Source organism: Martes martes (genome assembly GCF_963455335.1).
Source record: "Martes martes genome assembly, chromosome: 13".
NCBI classification, from domain to species: domain Eukaryota; kingdom Metazoa; phylum Chordata; class Mammalia; order Carnivora; family Mustelidae; genus Martes; species Martes martes.
Genome location: NC_137901.1, coordinates 49,378,833 through 49,398,065, shown reverse-complemented (window position 1 = coordinate 49,398,065; position 19,233 = coordinate 49,378,833). Strand labels below are relative to the sequence as shown.

At 34.7% G+C, this 19,233-nt stretch overlaps 1 protein-coding gene across 3 annotated transcripts in view; it reads right to left on the bottom strand.

The window, feature by feature from the left end:
• Positions 1–19,233, bottom strand: part of ROCK1 (Rho associated coiled-coil containing protein kinase 1) — a 148,260-nt gene that overhangs the window by 104,563 nt on the left and 24,464 nt on the right. For all 3 annotated transcript variants that reach the window (XM_080821096.1, XM_080821097.1, XM_080821098.1), the window contains exon 2: positions 5,260–5,341. In XM_080821096.1, coding sequence (XP_080677222.1) covers positions 5,260–5,341 — 82 coding nt within the window. The remainder of the gene's footprint in view (positions 1–5,259; positions 5,342–19,233) is intronic.

The window sequence follows — 19,233 nt, the reverse complement described above, 5'->3', positions numbered from 1 at the left end:
TGATCTCTCTCTTTCTCTGTCAATAAATGAAAATCGTATTTAAAAAAAAAAAAACAGAAACTTCTGTAGAATAACCCTGATTTCTTGAGCTAAAACTTTCTTATATTTACCCCTTTTTGAAATTCATCCTTCACCTGCAATCACTATTAATAGGATGTATCTTTTAAATAAGTTTGATTAAATCTCTAAGCTTGGAACACGTGCCTAACCGTGCCCAGCATTTTCTCCTTCATTAATATAAAGTCTTGGACAGTAGTTCTCAACTGAGAGCAATTTTGATGCCCAGGGGACATTTGGCAAAGTCCTGAGACATTTTTGATTATCACAACTGAAGGAAGGAGATGAGTATGCTACTGGAATCTAGAAGGTAGAGGCCAGGGATGCTACTAAATACCCTACAATGTAAAGGACCAGCCCCTCCCCACAACAGAGTTACCTGACCCAAAATGTCAACAGTGCCATTTCTGAGAAAATCTGGTCTAAAATGAACTGAATGCTTTGTCTCAAAGTCTCTGTCAAATCCCAAATGCTACCATTTCAGACTTTTTGGCCACAATTAACTCAAAAGAGCTAATTATTGTCATATTTTCTCAATAAATAAATAATTGATAAAGCAAATAAAAAGTCTATCTACTGTTAATATGCTTTTATTAGTAGACAGCTGCTACACCATCACTACCAGAGCTAATATGCCACTTCTGTAAACTATGAGGAATGCTATAGTATGCTACCATAAAATACCATCTCAAGGTTATTTTTTTCATACAAACAAATGCTCTCTACCACATTTTTACTCTCAGGTTCATGGAATTTCTCATACAATGCTCTTCCCTCCTCTATTATCTTCTTTTAGACTGGTTAGATTTGTTTAATAAGTTTGCCTTTCTATTAACATAATTATAAACCCTATACCTCAAATCTCAGTGACATTCATAACGGTTGACAAACATATACAGTCATAATCACTGTTTCCAAATACTCCCTTTCTCTTTCTTCCAATGCACGCCCCCAAACACGTTTCTTCTAAAATGTAACTAACTCCCACCATTTTATCTGGATCTCTCTCTAATGCCTACTTAAAATTCACCTTAAAATCTTTATTAGTTATGTGAGGATGATAAACATTTTCTTTGTAGTCCTTATTATTCAGGTATCATACACCAGAGTCCAGAAAAGCAAATCTTTATATTTAACTATTTATTCAGTCAAATGGTCACAGATTCTCATTTCCCTTACAGTCTGTAAACATTCTTCAACACGAAGAGATGAAAATTAACAACCTGTAATACAGTTAGGCCTGAAGTTTAAAATATTTCAAATTGCTATACTTTAAAGCTGTTATACCGTTTTACCCTAGTAAAATCTTACTAAATCTTTCTCTTTAGTAAGATTTTAACCCATATTCCAGGTATATCCTTATATCACTATATCTGATATCTGTCAGCAAAAAGCAATTCAAAGCAAACATTCACCCTCAGTAAAAAAATTCTGATGTACTTACTAATGAAAGCAATAAATACCCATATAACTGAATTTCAGAATATAAAATCCTATCATTCTATGAAGATCAATTACTCTGTGTGAGGTATTACATAAATACAACTTGAGCTCAAGGGGAATGTTATGTCATATAAACAGAATCATATAGTATATACCCTTTTGTGCCTAGCTTTTTCCACTTACCACACTGCTTTTGAAATTTATTGATGTTTTGTACATATCAGTTAATTTATTCCTTTTAACTGTTAAATATTCCATTATATGGATGTACCAAAATTTGTTTATCCACTACCAACTGATGGGCATTTAAGTAGCTTCCAGTCTACAGCAATTTTGAATAAAGCTGCCTTTAACATTCTCATAGAGGTCTTTGTGTAGACACATGCTTTCGTTTCTCTTGGATAAAAACCCAGAAGTGGGATTCCTGGATCATAAGGTAAATGTATGTATAACTCTATCAGAAAAATGCCAAATTGTTTGCCAGAGCGCCCTACCATTTTACAAACCACCCAGCAATGTCCTAGAGTTCAGTTGCTCCACATTTTCACATATACTTGATACTGTCAGTTTTTTAAAAATTTTAGTTATTTTAATAGATATGTAACAGTATCTCATTGTGGCCATAATTTGAAATTATCCAATGACTAAACACGTTGTATATTGGCCATCTGTGCATCTTCTTTGGAGAAATGTCTACTCAAAAATTCATTTTTAAATTGGGTTATCTTTCTAGTGTTGACTTGTAAGACTTACTTATATATTCTATACACCACTCCTTTATCAGGTATATGATATGCTAACATTTTCTTCCATTATGAGCTGTCTTTTCATTCCCTTGACAGTGTCCTTTGAAGTACAAAAGTTTTTAATTTTGATGATGTCCATTTTATTTATTTTTCTTTTGTTGCTTGTACCTTCAGTATTGTATCTAAGAAACTGACTAATTCAAGGGCATGAAGATTTATGCCAACATTTTCTTCTAAGAGTTTTATACCTTGGTTCTAACATTCTGAATTTATTTTGCATATGGTGTAAGACAGGAATCCAACTTCATTCTTTTACATATAGATACCCAGTTGTCTGAGCACCATTTGTTGAAAACACTGTTCTTTCTCCTTTCATGTGTTTTGCAACTATTTTCTCCCAATCTATGGCTCATATTTTCATTTTCCTAGCAGTATCTTCTAAAAATAAATTTTTTTTTGAATTTTGAAGCCTGATCTATCTTCTTTTAAAAGTGGTTTGTGTTATTTGTGTCCCATCTAAGAAAGTCTTGCCTAAATGGTCACAAATATTTTCTGTGTTTTCTTCCAGAAGTGCTACTTTAGCTCTTAAGTCTAGCCTATGAAAAATTTTGAGTTGCTTTTTGTATGGTGTGAAGTAAGGTCCAAATTCTGAATTACCTTGTCACCTCTGCTGAAAATAAGTTGACTGTATGTTTGGGTCTATTTCTGGATTCTCTATTTTGTTCCATTTATTTATCAATATTATACTGTCTTCATCTTGAAAATCCTATAGTGTTAGTTCTCCAGCTTTGCTCTTACTTTCCAAAACTGCTTTGGCTAGTATTCTAGATCCTTCACATTTTCATATGAATTTTAGATTTCTAAGTCACTTTATACAAAAAAACAAAACAAAAAAACCTGTTTAGGTTATAAGAATACATGGATTCTATTTATAAGTTAATATGGGGACTCTTAATATTTTTTTACTGAACTGTCCAATCCATGAACATTGAATACCCATTTTTTAGGTCTTCTGTAATTTCTCAGTAATATTATGTAGTTTTCAGTCTGTAAGTCTTACACATATTTTGTCAAATTTATCCCTAAATTTGTCATGTTTTTGCTTCTGTTGTAAATGGTACTACATTTGTTACATCAACTTCAAACTGGTTGTCGCTAATATATAGAAAGACAATTGCTTTCTGCATATCAATCTTCTAATTTGCAGTCTTATTGAAGCTTTTTGGGTAGAATCTTAAGATTTTTGTATATATAAAACATGGTGTCTGAAAAATTTTTTTTTACTTCTTCATGATTTTTCTTTATTTTACCTTATGCACTATCTAGAACCTCCACAACAATGTTGAATGAATGTGGTAATAAGAGAAGACAGACTTGCCTCTTCCTGATCTTAGGGGCAAAGAATTTAGTCATACACAATTAAATACAATCTAACTGCTTGTTTTTTGTAGATTCTCTTAATCACTACAAGGAAGTTTCCTTCAATTCCTAGTTTGCAGGGATATATTTTTTAATCAAAAATGGATACTGAATTTTATCAAATGTTTTTTATTTCCTGCGATGATATTATGGATTTTCTTTTTTTATTATGTTAATGTGGTAAATTACACTAATTGATTTTTGGACCGTGAACTAACTTTACAATATAAGTATAAGCCCTCTTTCGTCACAATTTTTACATAATGGTTAGGTATAATTTGCTAAAATTCTGTCACGTTACTCTCTGTACTTTTCTCCAATTTAAAAACTAGATAGGTTTATCAGTTAAAAGTTTACTTTAGGCTTTATACTTTCATTTTATTTTACTTATTTCTACTGTGGCTATTGATATTTCTATTTTAAAATGTAATATAAAGGCATACTTATATTATGAAAGCAGTAATGGTGCACAGTAAAATGAGGAATAAATTAAGAAAACGTGTTCCAATCCTTGTTGCCTACTTTACAAAATCACAGAGCCCCTCCTTTGTACCAATGAACATTTATTCTTTGCCTCTCATCAAATAAAAAATGGTCAAGATTCTCCACCTTTTTAGTTTCTTTGCTCTATTTTTAAGGAGAAGGTAAACAAATGTAAACAGTAATAAAATTCTCCTGTAATTTCAGTAAGATGTGAGAAATTAAGAAATTTATAGTTAAAAAGTTCCCAATTCAGGTTCTGGCACCAATTCCAAAACAAAATTCAGCTGAATAAATATTTTTATAAAAAAGAGACACTTAAAAAAATTAAATTGATAGGTAAAATTCTGAGGCAAGATTTTAAAGTGTAAAAATGATAAACATAACAAAGTAAAAAGATCTGACTAGAAAAAGAAACTTTTCTAACAAAACATATGCGACCAAAATTGAATGATAACACTAAAACCAGCCCAGCCCAAATATATCACTATGTACAGTTCCGGAACAGAAATAAAGAAATGGAATGGAAAGATTTTATGATTTAAATTTTATTATTTTTTAAGATTAAAAGTTTGAAACTATCTTAATAAATTCTCTAATCAAATTTTAAGTGATAAAATCTAAATACCAAAATCTAAAAAGGTTTTTAGAAAAGAAACTGTAAAGCCTAAATATATACCAGCTTTCATGGAGAAACAATGGTATCTCTCAGCGGCAGGAGGGCTTTTCATGTGCAATCTGTTCTTATCTGTCAGTATTAAAACATAATGGCTAATAATTTACAAAAGAAAAATAGAGGATAAATATAACACTACTGAAATTCAATGTGCATGTATGTATATTATTATTTTAACATACTTACTTTAGCCATTACTTTTCATTCCCTTTTCTGCAAAATACTTTATAAAATATTCTCCTGCTAGGAACTCAAATTAATAAACTAATTAATAACATTTCTTTCCTATTTCCTGCTCACTTTATGTAGGAATTTTAGATGAAATAACCAGAGTAGACAGAAGAAAAAAATTTTTAAACGATGGGCTTGAATTATTTAAGTGAAGATTTTGTTATATACAGTCAGTCTGTCATTAACCTCCACAAAAAAATTACTTACATCTGCTTAAAAAGTTGTCAATATTTTTGTTTTTTCTTAAGGCAGGAAAATCCAAATCATATACCAAAGCATCCAATCCATCCTAAACAAATAAACAAACAAACAGTTAGTTTTTTGGATCACACTATGAACACTTACCTTTTATATGAGTAAAGAGTAGAACATATGCTTTAACATTTAATTTGGCCTCTCTCATATATCTTGCATTCATTTAACACCTTCTACAAGGTTACATGGGTGCCATAAAAAGATAAATTTTTTAAAATTTCATATATAGATTTTTCACCTTCTAAATTGCCCAGTCTGAGAAAACAGCAAAATCACCACAAATTGACTACACATGACTTTAACACATGCCCTTGACCTCGTAAGGGCATGAAATTTTATTTTCATTCCCCCTACGACATTTTCCTTATTTCACAGACACTGATCAAAAACAAATGGCCTGTATTTGTTACTATCAGTATTTTATAAGGCAGTAGCCGAACGTCAGTGCCTAAAATGTGGTATTTAGTATAAAATAAATTCTGCATTTAGATACATTTTTCAATTACAAAAAGACACTGAGTTTTCATAAGGCTTCTCTTTCTTTCTTTGAAGCACTTTACAGGACAATCATTAGTAAAAGACAAACATGGGCTTTTACTTTTAAGTGGATTTTTAAATATTATCTAAGTACAGAACAATGTGAAGGTGTACCAATCACTGCTGAAGCAGGAATACACCTATTCAGTTTATGTGTTGTGGCAGGAGCAGGAGGAACATTCAGATAATCCCAAACAGTCTTCATATTATTTAGCTGGGGAAATTCAGCAGAGCTCAAGAATAAAAGCGGAGCAGCAGACGAAGAAACATCTTCTGCAGACCCCCTGGTACAGTCATGTTCACCAAAGGTTGAAGGAAAAATTAAACCAGAGGATAAGTGTGGTCACTCAGCTGTTTTAGAATACAAGTACTTAAATTGGAAACCAGAAAGCCAAGTCAAATTTAAACACGCTTTAGAATATATCATTGCAGGCACCTGGGTGGCGTCTGCCTTCACCTCAGGGTCCTGGGATCAAGTCCTGCATCAGGCTCCCTGCTCAGCAGGAAGTTAGCTTCTCCCTCTCCCTCTGCCCCTCCTCCCTGCTTGTTCTTTATCTCTCTCAAATAAACAAAATCTTAAAAAAAAAAATATATATATATATATATATATACACACACACATATATATGTATATATATATATATTTTGGATATATATATATATATCATTGCATGAGTTGGAAACTGAACATGGAAAAATAGGTAATAATACTAATGCTGTTGACTGCTTGAAGAGACCAACTCACCCAGTAACTGGTTTTTCAAAATTCAGTTTGCACAGATCTAAAGAAAAAGCTCCTCGGTTATTGCAAATTTATCTATCTTTAAGATATATTTCCTAGAGTCTTCTAAGCAATTTGAGTATTTCTGGTAATACTTTTTACAGGAAAAAAGATAAAACCTTTTTACAAAAACACTATTTTTAGAAAGACCAGTTGATGCTTGCTCTATTCAAAACTGGAAAACCAAACCCAGGGTGCCTGGTTGGCTCAGTTGGTTAAGCAACTGCCTGCAGCTCAGGTCATGATCCTGGAGTCCCAAGATCGAGTCCCAAGATCGAGTCCCAAATCAGGCTCCCTGCTCAATGGAGAGTGTTTCCCCCCTCGCCCTCCCATCTCTTGTGCTCTCTTTCACTCTCTCTCAAATAAATTTTAAAAATAGGAAAAAAGAAAGAAAGAAAAGGAAAATCGAACCAATAAATATGTGAACTATTTTCTAGTAAAAGACAAATTAAATATGATTTTTTTAAAAAGAACTTTAAATTCTTTAAGGCACAAACCACAGTTAATATCTCAATTTTTCCCACAGCACCTTGCAGAATGACTGACAAGTAGGTATAACATTTACATTAAGCCAGTGATTTTTATGCTCAACAGCAATGGCATTACATTATTTAAGAAATATTTTTCTTTAAGTTTCAGTGCACCAGGTCACTCCCCAAAATTAGACTACAGAGTAGTCCAAGTACTACTGACGACACAAGAAAAATTTTAGGTAAAATTTTGGTACTATAAAGTTGTCTGGAAAATAATCTCAATATTATCATTTTATAATAACCGTTATTTTAAGAGTTCCTAGGAAACATCTACTTCCAAAGACACATGCAAATTTTAAAAGGTTCAGAATTAAATTATAATAGCTTAAACTGTTTTCTAATATCAAACGAAACATTAAAAGCAAGAGAAACACATATTAAATTTTACTCACATGCTCTCTTTGGTAAACATATCGGGAACAACTCCTTCCAACCTTACTCCATATGAGTTTCTTTTTAATTATAAATGTTAAGCACAAAAGAACCTCAAAAAATTACCTTGTTAAACAACTTTGCCAAATAGCAATTAGAAATATTAACTGACTTGTCCCAATACTAGCTAGCAAGTTGTATCAAAATCAAAATGCTAACTCATAGTTTAGTAGTTAAAGATATAATATGACCATGATGAAAAGATGATTGAAAAAATCCTGAAAACCTCTTAAAAACGAAGTTAGGAATTGAGAATAAGTATGTCTATTTAAACTCAAGCTGTACTGTTCAAAAATTAATAGAAAACCACAAGTCATTCTTCTAATTATAGCTAGAAAAGACACTGGCTAGGACTCAAACCTGTTTGCTTTATTACACCAGTACTCACTCCTCTGCATGACCTTCCTTAAACTACCCTATAAAAACTAACAGTTCCCCTGTCTTAGTTATTTTTTACTTCAATCTTCAAGTTAGATTTTAAATGCCTTGAGTAAGGTAAGCCCCAGAAATGAGCATCACATTTTACTTGTAATATAGTAGATAAGACTGCTGGCTCTCCTACTTCGACAATTATTCCCCTTTCCACCTTCCTAATTTAACTGTGATTTTGTTCAAGCCACCCAACTTCCTCTATGAGTTTCCAATGAGTGGGAGGACCTTCCTTGGCTTCAGGAGCTGGTTCTTAATAGTCTAATCTAAACCCAACATCATGGCCATTACTCTTGCCAGTGTTCACTTTAAGTACAGGAACATGGTAATAATCTGTCACAGAAGACATGAGGGAAAATCTACAGAAGGATTCTGGGGAAAGTTTCTTCTCTCTTAAAAAGTGATACATGTAAGGGGGCGCCTGGGTGGCTCAGTGGGTTGGAGCCTCTGCCTTCGGCTCGGGTCGTGATCCCAGGGTGCTGGGATCGAGCCCCGCATCGGGCTCTCTGCTTGGCGGGGAGCCTGCTTCCTCCTCTCTCTCTCTCTGACCGCCTCTCTGCCTACTTGTGATCTGTCTGTCAAATAAATAAATAAAATCTTTAAAAAAAAATAAGTGATACATGTAAGAAATATCTTCCTTTCAAGAGAAACTGTCATGTCAGTATGTGACACCTAAAACAACAGCTGCCATCTTGCAGCCTCAGAGGAGTTGGTAGAAGACAAAGCCAAGCACAAGGAAGGCACTAGAGCCAAGGATGGAGGGAACCTGGGTCCCTGATGATGTTCATTCAATCACTGAATTAATGAACTTTGGAGCCATTCCACCCATTCCTGAGATAATGATTGTCTGATTCAATTGCATTGGATTTTTTTTCTAAAGATTTTAATTTATTTATTTGACGGAGAGAGAGAGACAGTGAGAGGGGGAATACAAACAGGAGGAGTGGGAGAGGGAGAAGCAGACTTCCCACTGAGCAGGAAGCCCGATGTGGGGCTTGATCCCAGGACCCTGGGATCATGACCTGAGCTGAAAGCAGACAGTTAACCGAGTGAGCCACCCAGGCGCCCCTGCATTAGTTTTTCTGTTTCTTATAACTTAAAGTTTCCTAACTAAAATACATAAATGTCACTGAACTGAAACAGCATTAACCAATGCATAAAGTTATAGGGACTTGTCGCACTGAAAGAAAAGGTGAGAGAATTGCCCATTCAATAGTAATTACAGGGGCACGATGGGGTTGAAAAGAGTGTCACTCTTTGGTAAATGTTGTTTGTATAACTGGACATAAGTATGGAGATGAACGATTTTTGAGTCATGCTTAATAATAAAATGAATTCCAGATGGGTTGAAAGAATTCAACCATGATATAAAGGAAAAACATTTTAAAGAAAAAAACAGAGTATACTTGCATGCTACTTTTGGGAGGACAAGTCGAATAATGTTTCTGAGGTTTTCTCTTTTGTAAAATGAGGATAATAACTACCTACAACTCATAATGGATTTGTGAGAATTAAATGAGTGAAGTATGTAAAGTGACCCTTAATGGTCCCATTTCCCTTTATTTCTGACATTTGAAAGTTTTATAAATTAGTCTCACTATTGCTAGAAATGACATAAAGAGAAAAATAGACATCTTAGTCATGCAGTCATAAAACTCTAAGAGTAAATCTTGGGTCACTATGCTATAAACCCTTCTCCAACACAGTAATCCCCATCTATGATTTTTTTTTTTTTTTTTAAACATCAGGTATCTGACTTTTGCTTGGCTACAGAATTTAATCACACATTTGTTAATGGAAAACCAGATGTCTCCACTAATTGTACATGATGAGTAGGTGTCTGGACCTATAACCACATACTTTAAATTTATAGTAGTATGATGTAGTGTATGGCTTTCAGGATCATCCATAAGCAAAATTTATGTCTTTTATCAGAGAAATAAGGACAAAAAATATCTAGTGTAATCTAAAGCATGTACAAAACAGGCTATGGGAAGTCAAGAAACTGTGATGGAGGAGAAGGACACAGGTTTCCACTATCATGCAGTGGATAAATTATACAAGAAATGTCTATTTCCAACCATAAATTGGGGCAAGGAATTCTGACTTTATTCAACACTCTAAAGTTCCGTAAGTAATGAGTAAGACTTCCCCACTTCCTAAAGTCCATATTCTAGTACCAGAACTCAGGATCTTAACAGAAATTAACATCCCTCCAAGTGCAAAAACAATTTACAAGGAGTAATAGCCAAAGCATGTAGTCCTACTGCTCCTTCACTTAACTGTATTATTTAGGCTGGAGGAAAGCTACCCTCTACTTTCACAACATGCCCATTTTATAGTTTTATCATCGATTTAAGAACTGAGAGGAAGGACACATAAGAGAAGAACCAATGTCAAAGAATTACAGTAATTAAATTCTTTACTACTCATAGTTGAACAATGATAGTAGACCAGTTATAGCTGGATAGTAGACCCATTATAGCTGGTCTACTATCATTTTGAAAGAGGCTAGTCACGTTGGAGAAGTACTTTCACATAAACACATAAAGGAAAGCATAATTAATTACAAATTTAACATTTTACAATATCTAAGGACCAAACATTTCACATTTCCTAAGAAGCACTGTTGTTATTAAGAGGAAAAGATCTCACAACAACTTAAGCAAGAGAACCAGTAGGAGAAAATTACTCAACTAAACACTGTTACAAACTTTAGTTCTCTGGATAATTTTGAATTACAAAGTTCTATGTAAAATATCATTTCTTCTATGTAAAATATCATTTAGGATCAAGTCCATTAGTATTATTCATTTGTTATAAGATAGGAGAATACAACGGCAGGAGGAAAGCAAGATATACTATGTGTAAAAACATTCATTTTTATGTTAAATTTCAAAATTTAACTGGTTACTGTTCTAAATCTACTTTTTTGTTTTGTTTTTCTTGTTTTTTAAGAAATTACCAAAAACACCGTGAAAACTATTGCAGCAAAACCAGGGGTCTCTGAAAACCAAACTACTTCTAAAACAGGCTACCCTTGGTACTAAAAGACTGACGTCAAACCCTTTTTTAAAAAAATTTCCTATGCTATACTTTTTATCACTGTGACCTATTTATAACTGGAAGTCTGTGCCTCTTAATCCCCTTCATCTGTCTCACCCATTGCCCCACTGACCTTCCCTCTGGCACCCAGTAGAGTTTGTCCTGTATATTTGAGTTTGTTTTTTCACTTACTTTGTTTTTCAGATTCCACATATAAGTGAAATCATAAGGTATTTGTCTTTGACCTATTTTGCTTAGCATAATACCCTCTAAGTACATCCATGTTGTCACACATGGCTAGATCTCGTTCTTTTTAATGGCTGAGTAATGTGCTAGTGTGTGTGTGTCTGTATGTGTGCCTGTGTGTGTATGATCACATCTTCTTTACCCATTCATCTACCAACGGACACATATCACGCCTACTACAAATGATGATGCAATAAACACAGGAGCACATTTATCTTTTCAAAACAATGTCTTCATTTTCTTTTTTCTTTTTTAAGTAGCTCCATGCCCAGCATGGAGCCCAACATGGGATCTGAACTCATGACCCTGAGATCAAGACCTGAGCTTAGAGAGTCAGATGCTCAACTGACTGAGCCATCCAGGTGACCCTCATTTTCTTTAGGTAAATATCCAGTAGTAGAAATACTGGATCATATGTAATTCTATTTTTAAATTTTTGAGGAATTTCCATACGATCTTCCACAGTGGCTACACCAATTTACATTCCCACCAACAGTGCAGAGTTGGAGCACTTTTCTCCACATCCTTGCCAACACTTACTTTTCCTCTTTTATTTGATACTAGCTATTCTGACTAGTGTGAGGTGGTATCTCATTGTGGTTTTGGTTTGCACTTCCCTGATGATTAGTGACTGTTGGTTATCTGGATGGGTTCTTTGAAAAAATGTTTATTCACATCCTATGCCCCTTTTTAAATCAAATTGGATTTTATGTTCTTTATATATTTTGGATATTAACTCCTTATTGGATATCTCATTTGCAAATGTCTTCTCCCATTCACTAGCTTGCCTTTTTGTTTTGGTTTCCTTTCCTATTTTGGTGTAGTCCCAAAAGTTTATTTTTATTTTTATTTCCCTTGCCTGAGGAGACATATCCATAAATGTACTCTAAGGCTAATGTCCAAGAGATTACTGCCTATATTTTCTTCTAGGAGGTTTATAGTTTCATGTCTCACATTTAGGTCTTTAAGGCATTTTGAATTTATTTTTGTGTATAGTGTGAGGGAAAAGTCCAGTTTCATTCTTTGCATTAGCTGTATAGTTTCCCCAGCACCATTTATTGAAAAGACTGTCCTTTCCCCCACTGTCTACTCTTGCCTCCTCAGTTGTTGATTAACTGACCACACAGGCATGGCCTTACTTCTGAGCTCTCTATCTGTTCCACTGATCCTTCTATTTTTGTTCCAGTACCATACTGTTTTGATTACTATAGCTTTGTAGTATCTTGCAATCTAGGATTATACTACCTCCAGCTTTGTTTTTCTTCCTCAAGACTGCTTTGGCAATTTGAGGTCTTTTGTGGTTCCATACAAATTTTTGGATTGTTTGTACCAATTCTGGAAAAAAAAAATTGCTATTGCTATTCTGAAAGGGATTGCACTGAATCTATAGATCACTTCAGGTAGTGTGAACACTTTAACAATACTAATTCTTCCAATCCATGAACGTGGTATATCTTTCCATTTGTTTGATGGAAAGGTTGTTTTGATAACAGACAATATACCATTTAAAGAAAATGAGCATATTCTGATCTCTTCACTAGGTAAAGAGGGAAGGAATTTCTCAAAATTAAGCACTGATATGAAAATGAAAACAGAATTTCCTCAGAAAATTTTAACAACTTCTGATATTAAATGCGATTAAAATCTTTTTAATTAGTCTGACATGACTACATCCATGCCAATATTTTCTAGAACATTTACAGTGCAAAAAAATTATGTATTCTAAATACTCAGTAAAACATACAATGATTCTTCCCAGTCTTCAGGTATACCTTTCCAGCCTCATTTTCTCTGTATGCAAGTATCTAGGTTTGGGCCAGTGTGCTCCAGCTATTTCCCTAATAGGTCACGCTCATTCTACCCCACTGCTTTTACGCTTGCTCTTTTCTCCAGCTGGAATGTGAATAGTACTTATATTCAAACTGTCTCAAATGTTGCTTACCTTGTGCTCTTTCCCCAACATGCTAAGAAAATGTTAATAATGACCTCTTATGTGCTTCCTATTATAGGAATTGTTGTATTTGTTATAATTATGTATAGGTCTCCCTTCTCTTCTATAGAAAACAAACATAATAGTGATAAAAGCAATAATAATAAATACTTCCTGCATCTGGGAGTTCATTGGTTAGGTAGAAAAAGTAAGTATTACAGGATCCTCAGTGTCATAACTAGGTACTACATGAATAGAGAAAGGACAGTTTAACCAAACTGGGCTTCAAGGAGGAGATGAAATTTGAGCTGATCCTTAAAAATAGAATTAAGGAAGAATCAGACAGAGGTAAGCAAGGCAATCTAGGAGAGAGGAAAGGCAAGGAGAATTTAGAAAATGAGAATAGAACACTCTGGTCCTAGAAGGGTGAAAAGAAGGAAATGCTGGACACAATGCTGTGAAGATGGGTTACAGAATGTACAAAAGGTATAACATAACAGGCTAAAAATCTGAGTATTTATCTTCTGATATCCATTTGGAACCACAGGAATTTTGAGGGGAAAGAGAGTGAGTGACATGACTGGTTTTTATTTTACTAAAGCCTGGCAACGATAAAGATGAGAAATTTGAATAGGAAGAGACAGGTATAGAAATGAGGAATAAGGAGGATACTATGGTAACAAAAGCACAAGAAAATGAAAGCCTGAACTAAATTGGAGCAACAAGGGGGAGGATGGGTGGCTCAGCTGGTTAAGCGTCCGCCTTCGGCTCAGGTCATGATCGCAAGGTTCTGGGATCTAACCCCACACTGGGCTCCCAGCTCAGGGGGGAACCTACTTCTCTCTTTCCCACTGCCCTTCACACCACTCATGCTCTCACTCTCTAATAAATAAAATCTTTTAAAAAAAATTTAAAAAGTAGTGCCTGGGTGGTTCAGTCAGTTAACCATCTGGCTCCTGGATTTGCCTCATGTCAGGACCTCAGGGTCATGGGATCTTCAGTGCAGAGTCTGCTTCAGGTTCTCTCTCCCTCTGCCCCTCCCTATACATATGCGCTCTTTCTCGCGCTCTCTCTAAAATGAAAAAATAAAATCTTAAAAAATTTTTTTTAAATCATAAAAAAGTAAGTTGGCGCAACAAGTATGGAGCATTAGAAACAAAAAACCTGTTAAGTGACCAAAAGAGAAAAAGGAAGGTTTGAGAGTGATTATGTGATTAGAAAAACAACTATATCTTCTATTTTAGGTGAGTAGTACTTTATTAACCAAGGCAGATAAAATATTTTGGAAAGATAAATATTTTAGATATAAATATTTGAGGTTCCTGTAAAATATCATTTTATGGAAAATGAAATGGAAGTTGAAAATGTGTAGGAGTTCAACAGAGTGATTAGACTGATACAAATTTGTGTGTAATGAGAACACACTTAAATCCATGAAAACAGATGCAATTACCCAGTGAGTATAAACAATGGGAGAATGGAAAAAGAGTAAAGAATAGCACCCTGGGGAACATTAGCATCTGAGAGGTAAGCAGGCAAATATGGTTAACAAGTAGTCAGAGAGGTGAAAGGAACACAATAGCATCAGGAAACCTGAGATAATTCTCTAACTTAAAAGCCAAAAAGAAGTCAAATAGAATGAAAAAAGCAAAGGAAGCCAAGAAATTTGTAATTAAATATGATTTAAGATGGTTAGATGGTTGCACAGTAATGTGAATATACTTAATGCCACTGAAGTATAAACTCACAAATAATTTAAATGCTAAGTTTCATGTTATATATATTTTACTACAAATTTTTGTTAAAGTCCTATTGAACATCAACAAAATGGTGGACTAGTAAGCTCCAAACTGTCATTCCCCACTGAAACAAAATAGAATGAAAAAAACAAAACAAAACAAAACAAAACAAAACAAAAAACCCAGAAGCTCTCTGAACCGACTTTGCTGCAACTTAGAAAAACAATCAAAGGTTTAGAGCAGTCAAGCAAATGCCCAGTTAAGTAAAAGCAATCTTCAAATGGAAGAAAGTTTTGTGACATTTTTAGTCACTCTTGTGCCACTTCCTCCAAATGGGGGCAAGCTTAGTCTTGAGCAGGCTGCAGATTGGTTCCCACTTCCCCTATCTTGAATCAAAGGAAGCAGAGTAAAACCATATTGGTAAATTACCATATATATCTGTTCTAAACTGTCTGGGGAATGCCTGAAAGACTAAGGCAAGAACCTCATCTGTTTTGCATAACTTGGAACACAGGCAAAAAAAAAAAAAAAAAAAAGTAGTGGGCACTGCTCATAAAAGCTGTACAACTACAATAAACCACAGATACCTGTGACAAGAGATTACGGTAGAAATGTACAATAGACTGTCTAGGCCCGGAGGAGAAACTGGGATGAAACTCCTTGGAAAATTAAAAAGAAAAGGTCACTATCAGTCTTAAATAGAATGGCATAAACCGGCTTCTAGTGGGCAGAAAAATTAATGGAGGGGTGGCCTGGTGACTCAGTCAGATTTTGGCTCAGGTCATGATCTCAGGGTTCTGAGACTGGGCCTCCACCCTGGCCATGGAGCCTGTTCAACATTTCCTTTCCCTTTTCCTCTGCCTCTCCCTACCCCCCACACTCTCCCTAAGTGTGCACACTCTCTCCCTAAATAAATAAATAAATAATGGAAAATGAACAAATAATGGCCAAAAGAAAGGAGAAAGATTAGAAGCTTGCATGATTTAGAACCTAAACTTGATGGAATACTGGTAGGTAGAAGAGATAAAGATTGATAGAAGATAAGTGATTGAGGATCCAAGAAATATTAAGGAGTATAAAATGAAGAAACAAAGATGAGACATTAACCTTGTAAAAAAGAAAAACAGAAAAATATTTCTACGTAAATATTATCCTCTCAAAAGGACAAGGAATCATATTCTAATCTAGAACACTTAATAGTCTCAAGATCTTAGCAAGTTATTAGCCCCACAAAGCTCCAATGCTCTCATTTGTAAAGCAAAGATAACTACAGTAACTATTATACAGGGCTGTTACAAAAATCTGATATATCCCTAGTAAGTCATAGAAACATACTCATGGATAATTTGATTTTCCTCCCTATAATTTTATAGGTGTATAGGCACAGATGAACACAAGCTAGACTTTCTCTTGGTTTGAATAAATGAAAAAGTTTATATGATTTGATCTCGCTCTGGGAAAGAGTGTTTGTTGTTTTTCAAAGTACTCTTTCAAATGACTGGGTTTTTTTTTCCTCTGGGGAATAATAAATGGATGTCATATGTTCTTTAGTTAGCAGCAGTACAACAATATTTAAAAAACAGCAAATGTTATCTTCTTAAAGTTCCTATGAAAATTTTCATAAGATCAGGTTTTTTTTCTTTAATTAGGCTCCACACCCAGCATGGAGCCCAAGACAGGGCTTGAACTCACAATCCTGAGATCAAGACCTGAGCTGAAATCAAGAGTTGGAGACTTAACCAAATGAGCCCCCCAGGCACTCCATCCAGATCTTGATAATTTGGGGATAAATGGGGGCACCTGGGTGGCTCAGTCAGTTAAGCAGCCGACTCTTGGATTCAGCTCAGATCATGATCTTAGGGTCCTGGGATCAAGCTCCACATCGGGCTCCACACTTAGCAGGGAGTCTGCTTGTAGATTCTCTCTCTCTCTCTTTCCCTCTGTCCCTACCCCTGCTTGTGCACTTCCTCTTTCTGTCTCTCTCTCTAAAATAAATAAATGAATAAATCTTAAAAAAAATAATAATACGGGGAAAAAAAGAACTGAGACTCAGACCTGTGGAATCGTAACAGAAGATTTAACATTTGTATCACAGAAAAGAAAGAGAATATGACCAAAAAGGATTAAAATAAATGAAGGCCAAAAATTTCCTACATTTGGCAAAAGACATAAACCTACATACTGAAGAAACTAACAAGACTTAACCAAATAAATCCAAACAAGTAAAAAACTGTCAGACTAGAATTCTGTACCCAGCAAAAAGAGAAATCAAAGAAGGGGAGCAGGAGACATGGGCTTTCAGTGATAGGATGAATAAGTCATGGGGATAAAAGGTACAGGATGATAAGGAATATAGTCAAATGGTATTCTAATAGTATTGTATGGTGAAAAAAAAAAGTAATGTATGGTGATAAATGGTAGCTACACTTGTGGTGAGCATAGCATAACATATAGAGTTGTCCAACCACTTAGGCTATACACCTGAAACTAATTTAACATTGTGTGTCAACTATACTTCAATTAATAAAATGTATAAAAAATGAGATATTGTTGGGGTGCCTGGATGGCTCTGTCAGTTAAGCATCTAACTCTTGATTTCAGTTCAGGTCATGATCTCAGGACCATGAGATCGAGCCCCACATGGGGCTCTACCTTAGTGGGAAGTCTGCTTCTCTCCCTCTGCCCCTCCCCCAGCTTGCACACACTTGCGTTACTCTCTCTCTAAAAAATAAATAAAATCTTGAAGGAAAAAAAAAGAGGGGTGCCCAGGAGGCTCAGAGGATTAAGTATCTGTCTTTGGCTCAGGTCATGATCCCAGGGTTCTGAGATGGAGCCCAAGTTGGGCTCCCTGCTCAGCAGGGAGCCTGCTTCTCCTTCTCCCTCTGCCCCCTCCTCTGTTCTTGTGCACATGTGCTCTCTCACAAACAAAATCTTAAAAAAAAAAAAAAAAAAAAATATTGTCAGATGACAGAAAACTAAGAAATTTGTTAAGAGCAGACCTAAAATAATGGTTAAAGGAAATTCTCTAAATAAAAAGAAAATGATAAATGAAAGAATCTTAAGATATAAGGAAGAACAAATGAAAAGAGTAAAAATATGGGAAAATACAATACACTGTCATTTTCCTAAAAGCTGAAGCAAAAATGATAATGTTCTCTAGTTGTTTCTCAATGTATATAAGGTGATATTAAAGAAGATTATGAACAGGAGGATAAATGAACATAAACTAGGTAAGATTTCTACCCTTCACTCAAACTAGTAAAATGTCAACACCAATCAAATGTGATGTTACAAATGTCTAACACCCAGAATAACCAATGAGAAAGCTATACAAAGAACTATATACACACAAAAGCACTATAGATAAAGCAAAATAGAATAATAATAAATGTTCAAGTAGGTGAAAAGGGAGCCATAGACAAAAAAATGGGAAGTTAAACAAAAAACAAAACAGCATGTTTAAGCCCTAAAATAACAATTACATTAAATGTAAATAGTCTGAAGCAACAATTCAAGTTAAAAGACAGATTATCAGAGCTGATAAATAAAACATGACCAATCTACAGAAATGAAACTTACCTCAAATGTAACAATATAGGTAGATTAAAAATAAAGGGGTAAGAAGCAATATACCATGCAAACAGTAATCAAAAATAAGCTGGAGTGGATATATTATTCTGAAACAAAGTAGACTTCAGAGCAAAGAGAATTACTGGGAACAGAATGGTAAATCATGTGATGATAAAAGAGTGAATCCATCAAGAAGGCACAGGAAACTTAAATGAACATGTTCTAGACAAGAGAGCTACAAAATATGTGAAACAAAAATGGATAGAAATGAAAAGAAATATATAAATCCACAATTTTAATTGGAGACTACCACACTCCTCTCTCAGCAATTGTTAGAACTAGACAGAAAATCAGCAAGAACTCAACAACACCAATGAATCAACAGGGTCTAATTGACATTTACAGAATATTCCATCCAACAATAGCAAAATACACATTCCTTATAAGTGGTCACAGAAAACCTACCAAGTTAGGCCAAATTCTGTGCCATACCTCAATGAGTCCTCAACAAATTTTTTTAAAGATTTTATTTATTTGACAGACAGAGATCACAAGTAGGCAGAGAGGCAGACAGAGAGGGGGAAGAAGGCTCCCCCACTGAGCAGAGCCCAGGACCCTGGGATCATGACCTGACCTGAAGGCAGAGGCTTTAAACCACTGAGCCATCCAGGCACCCCTCCTCAA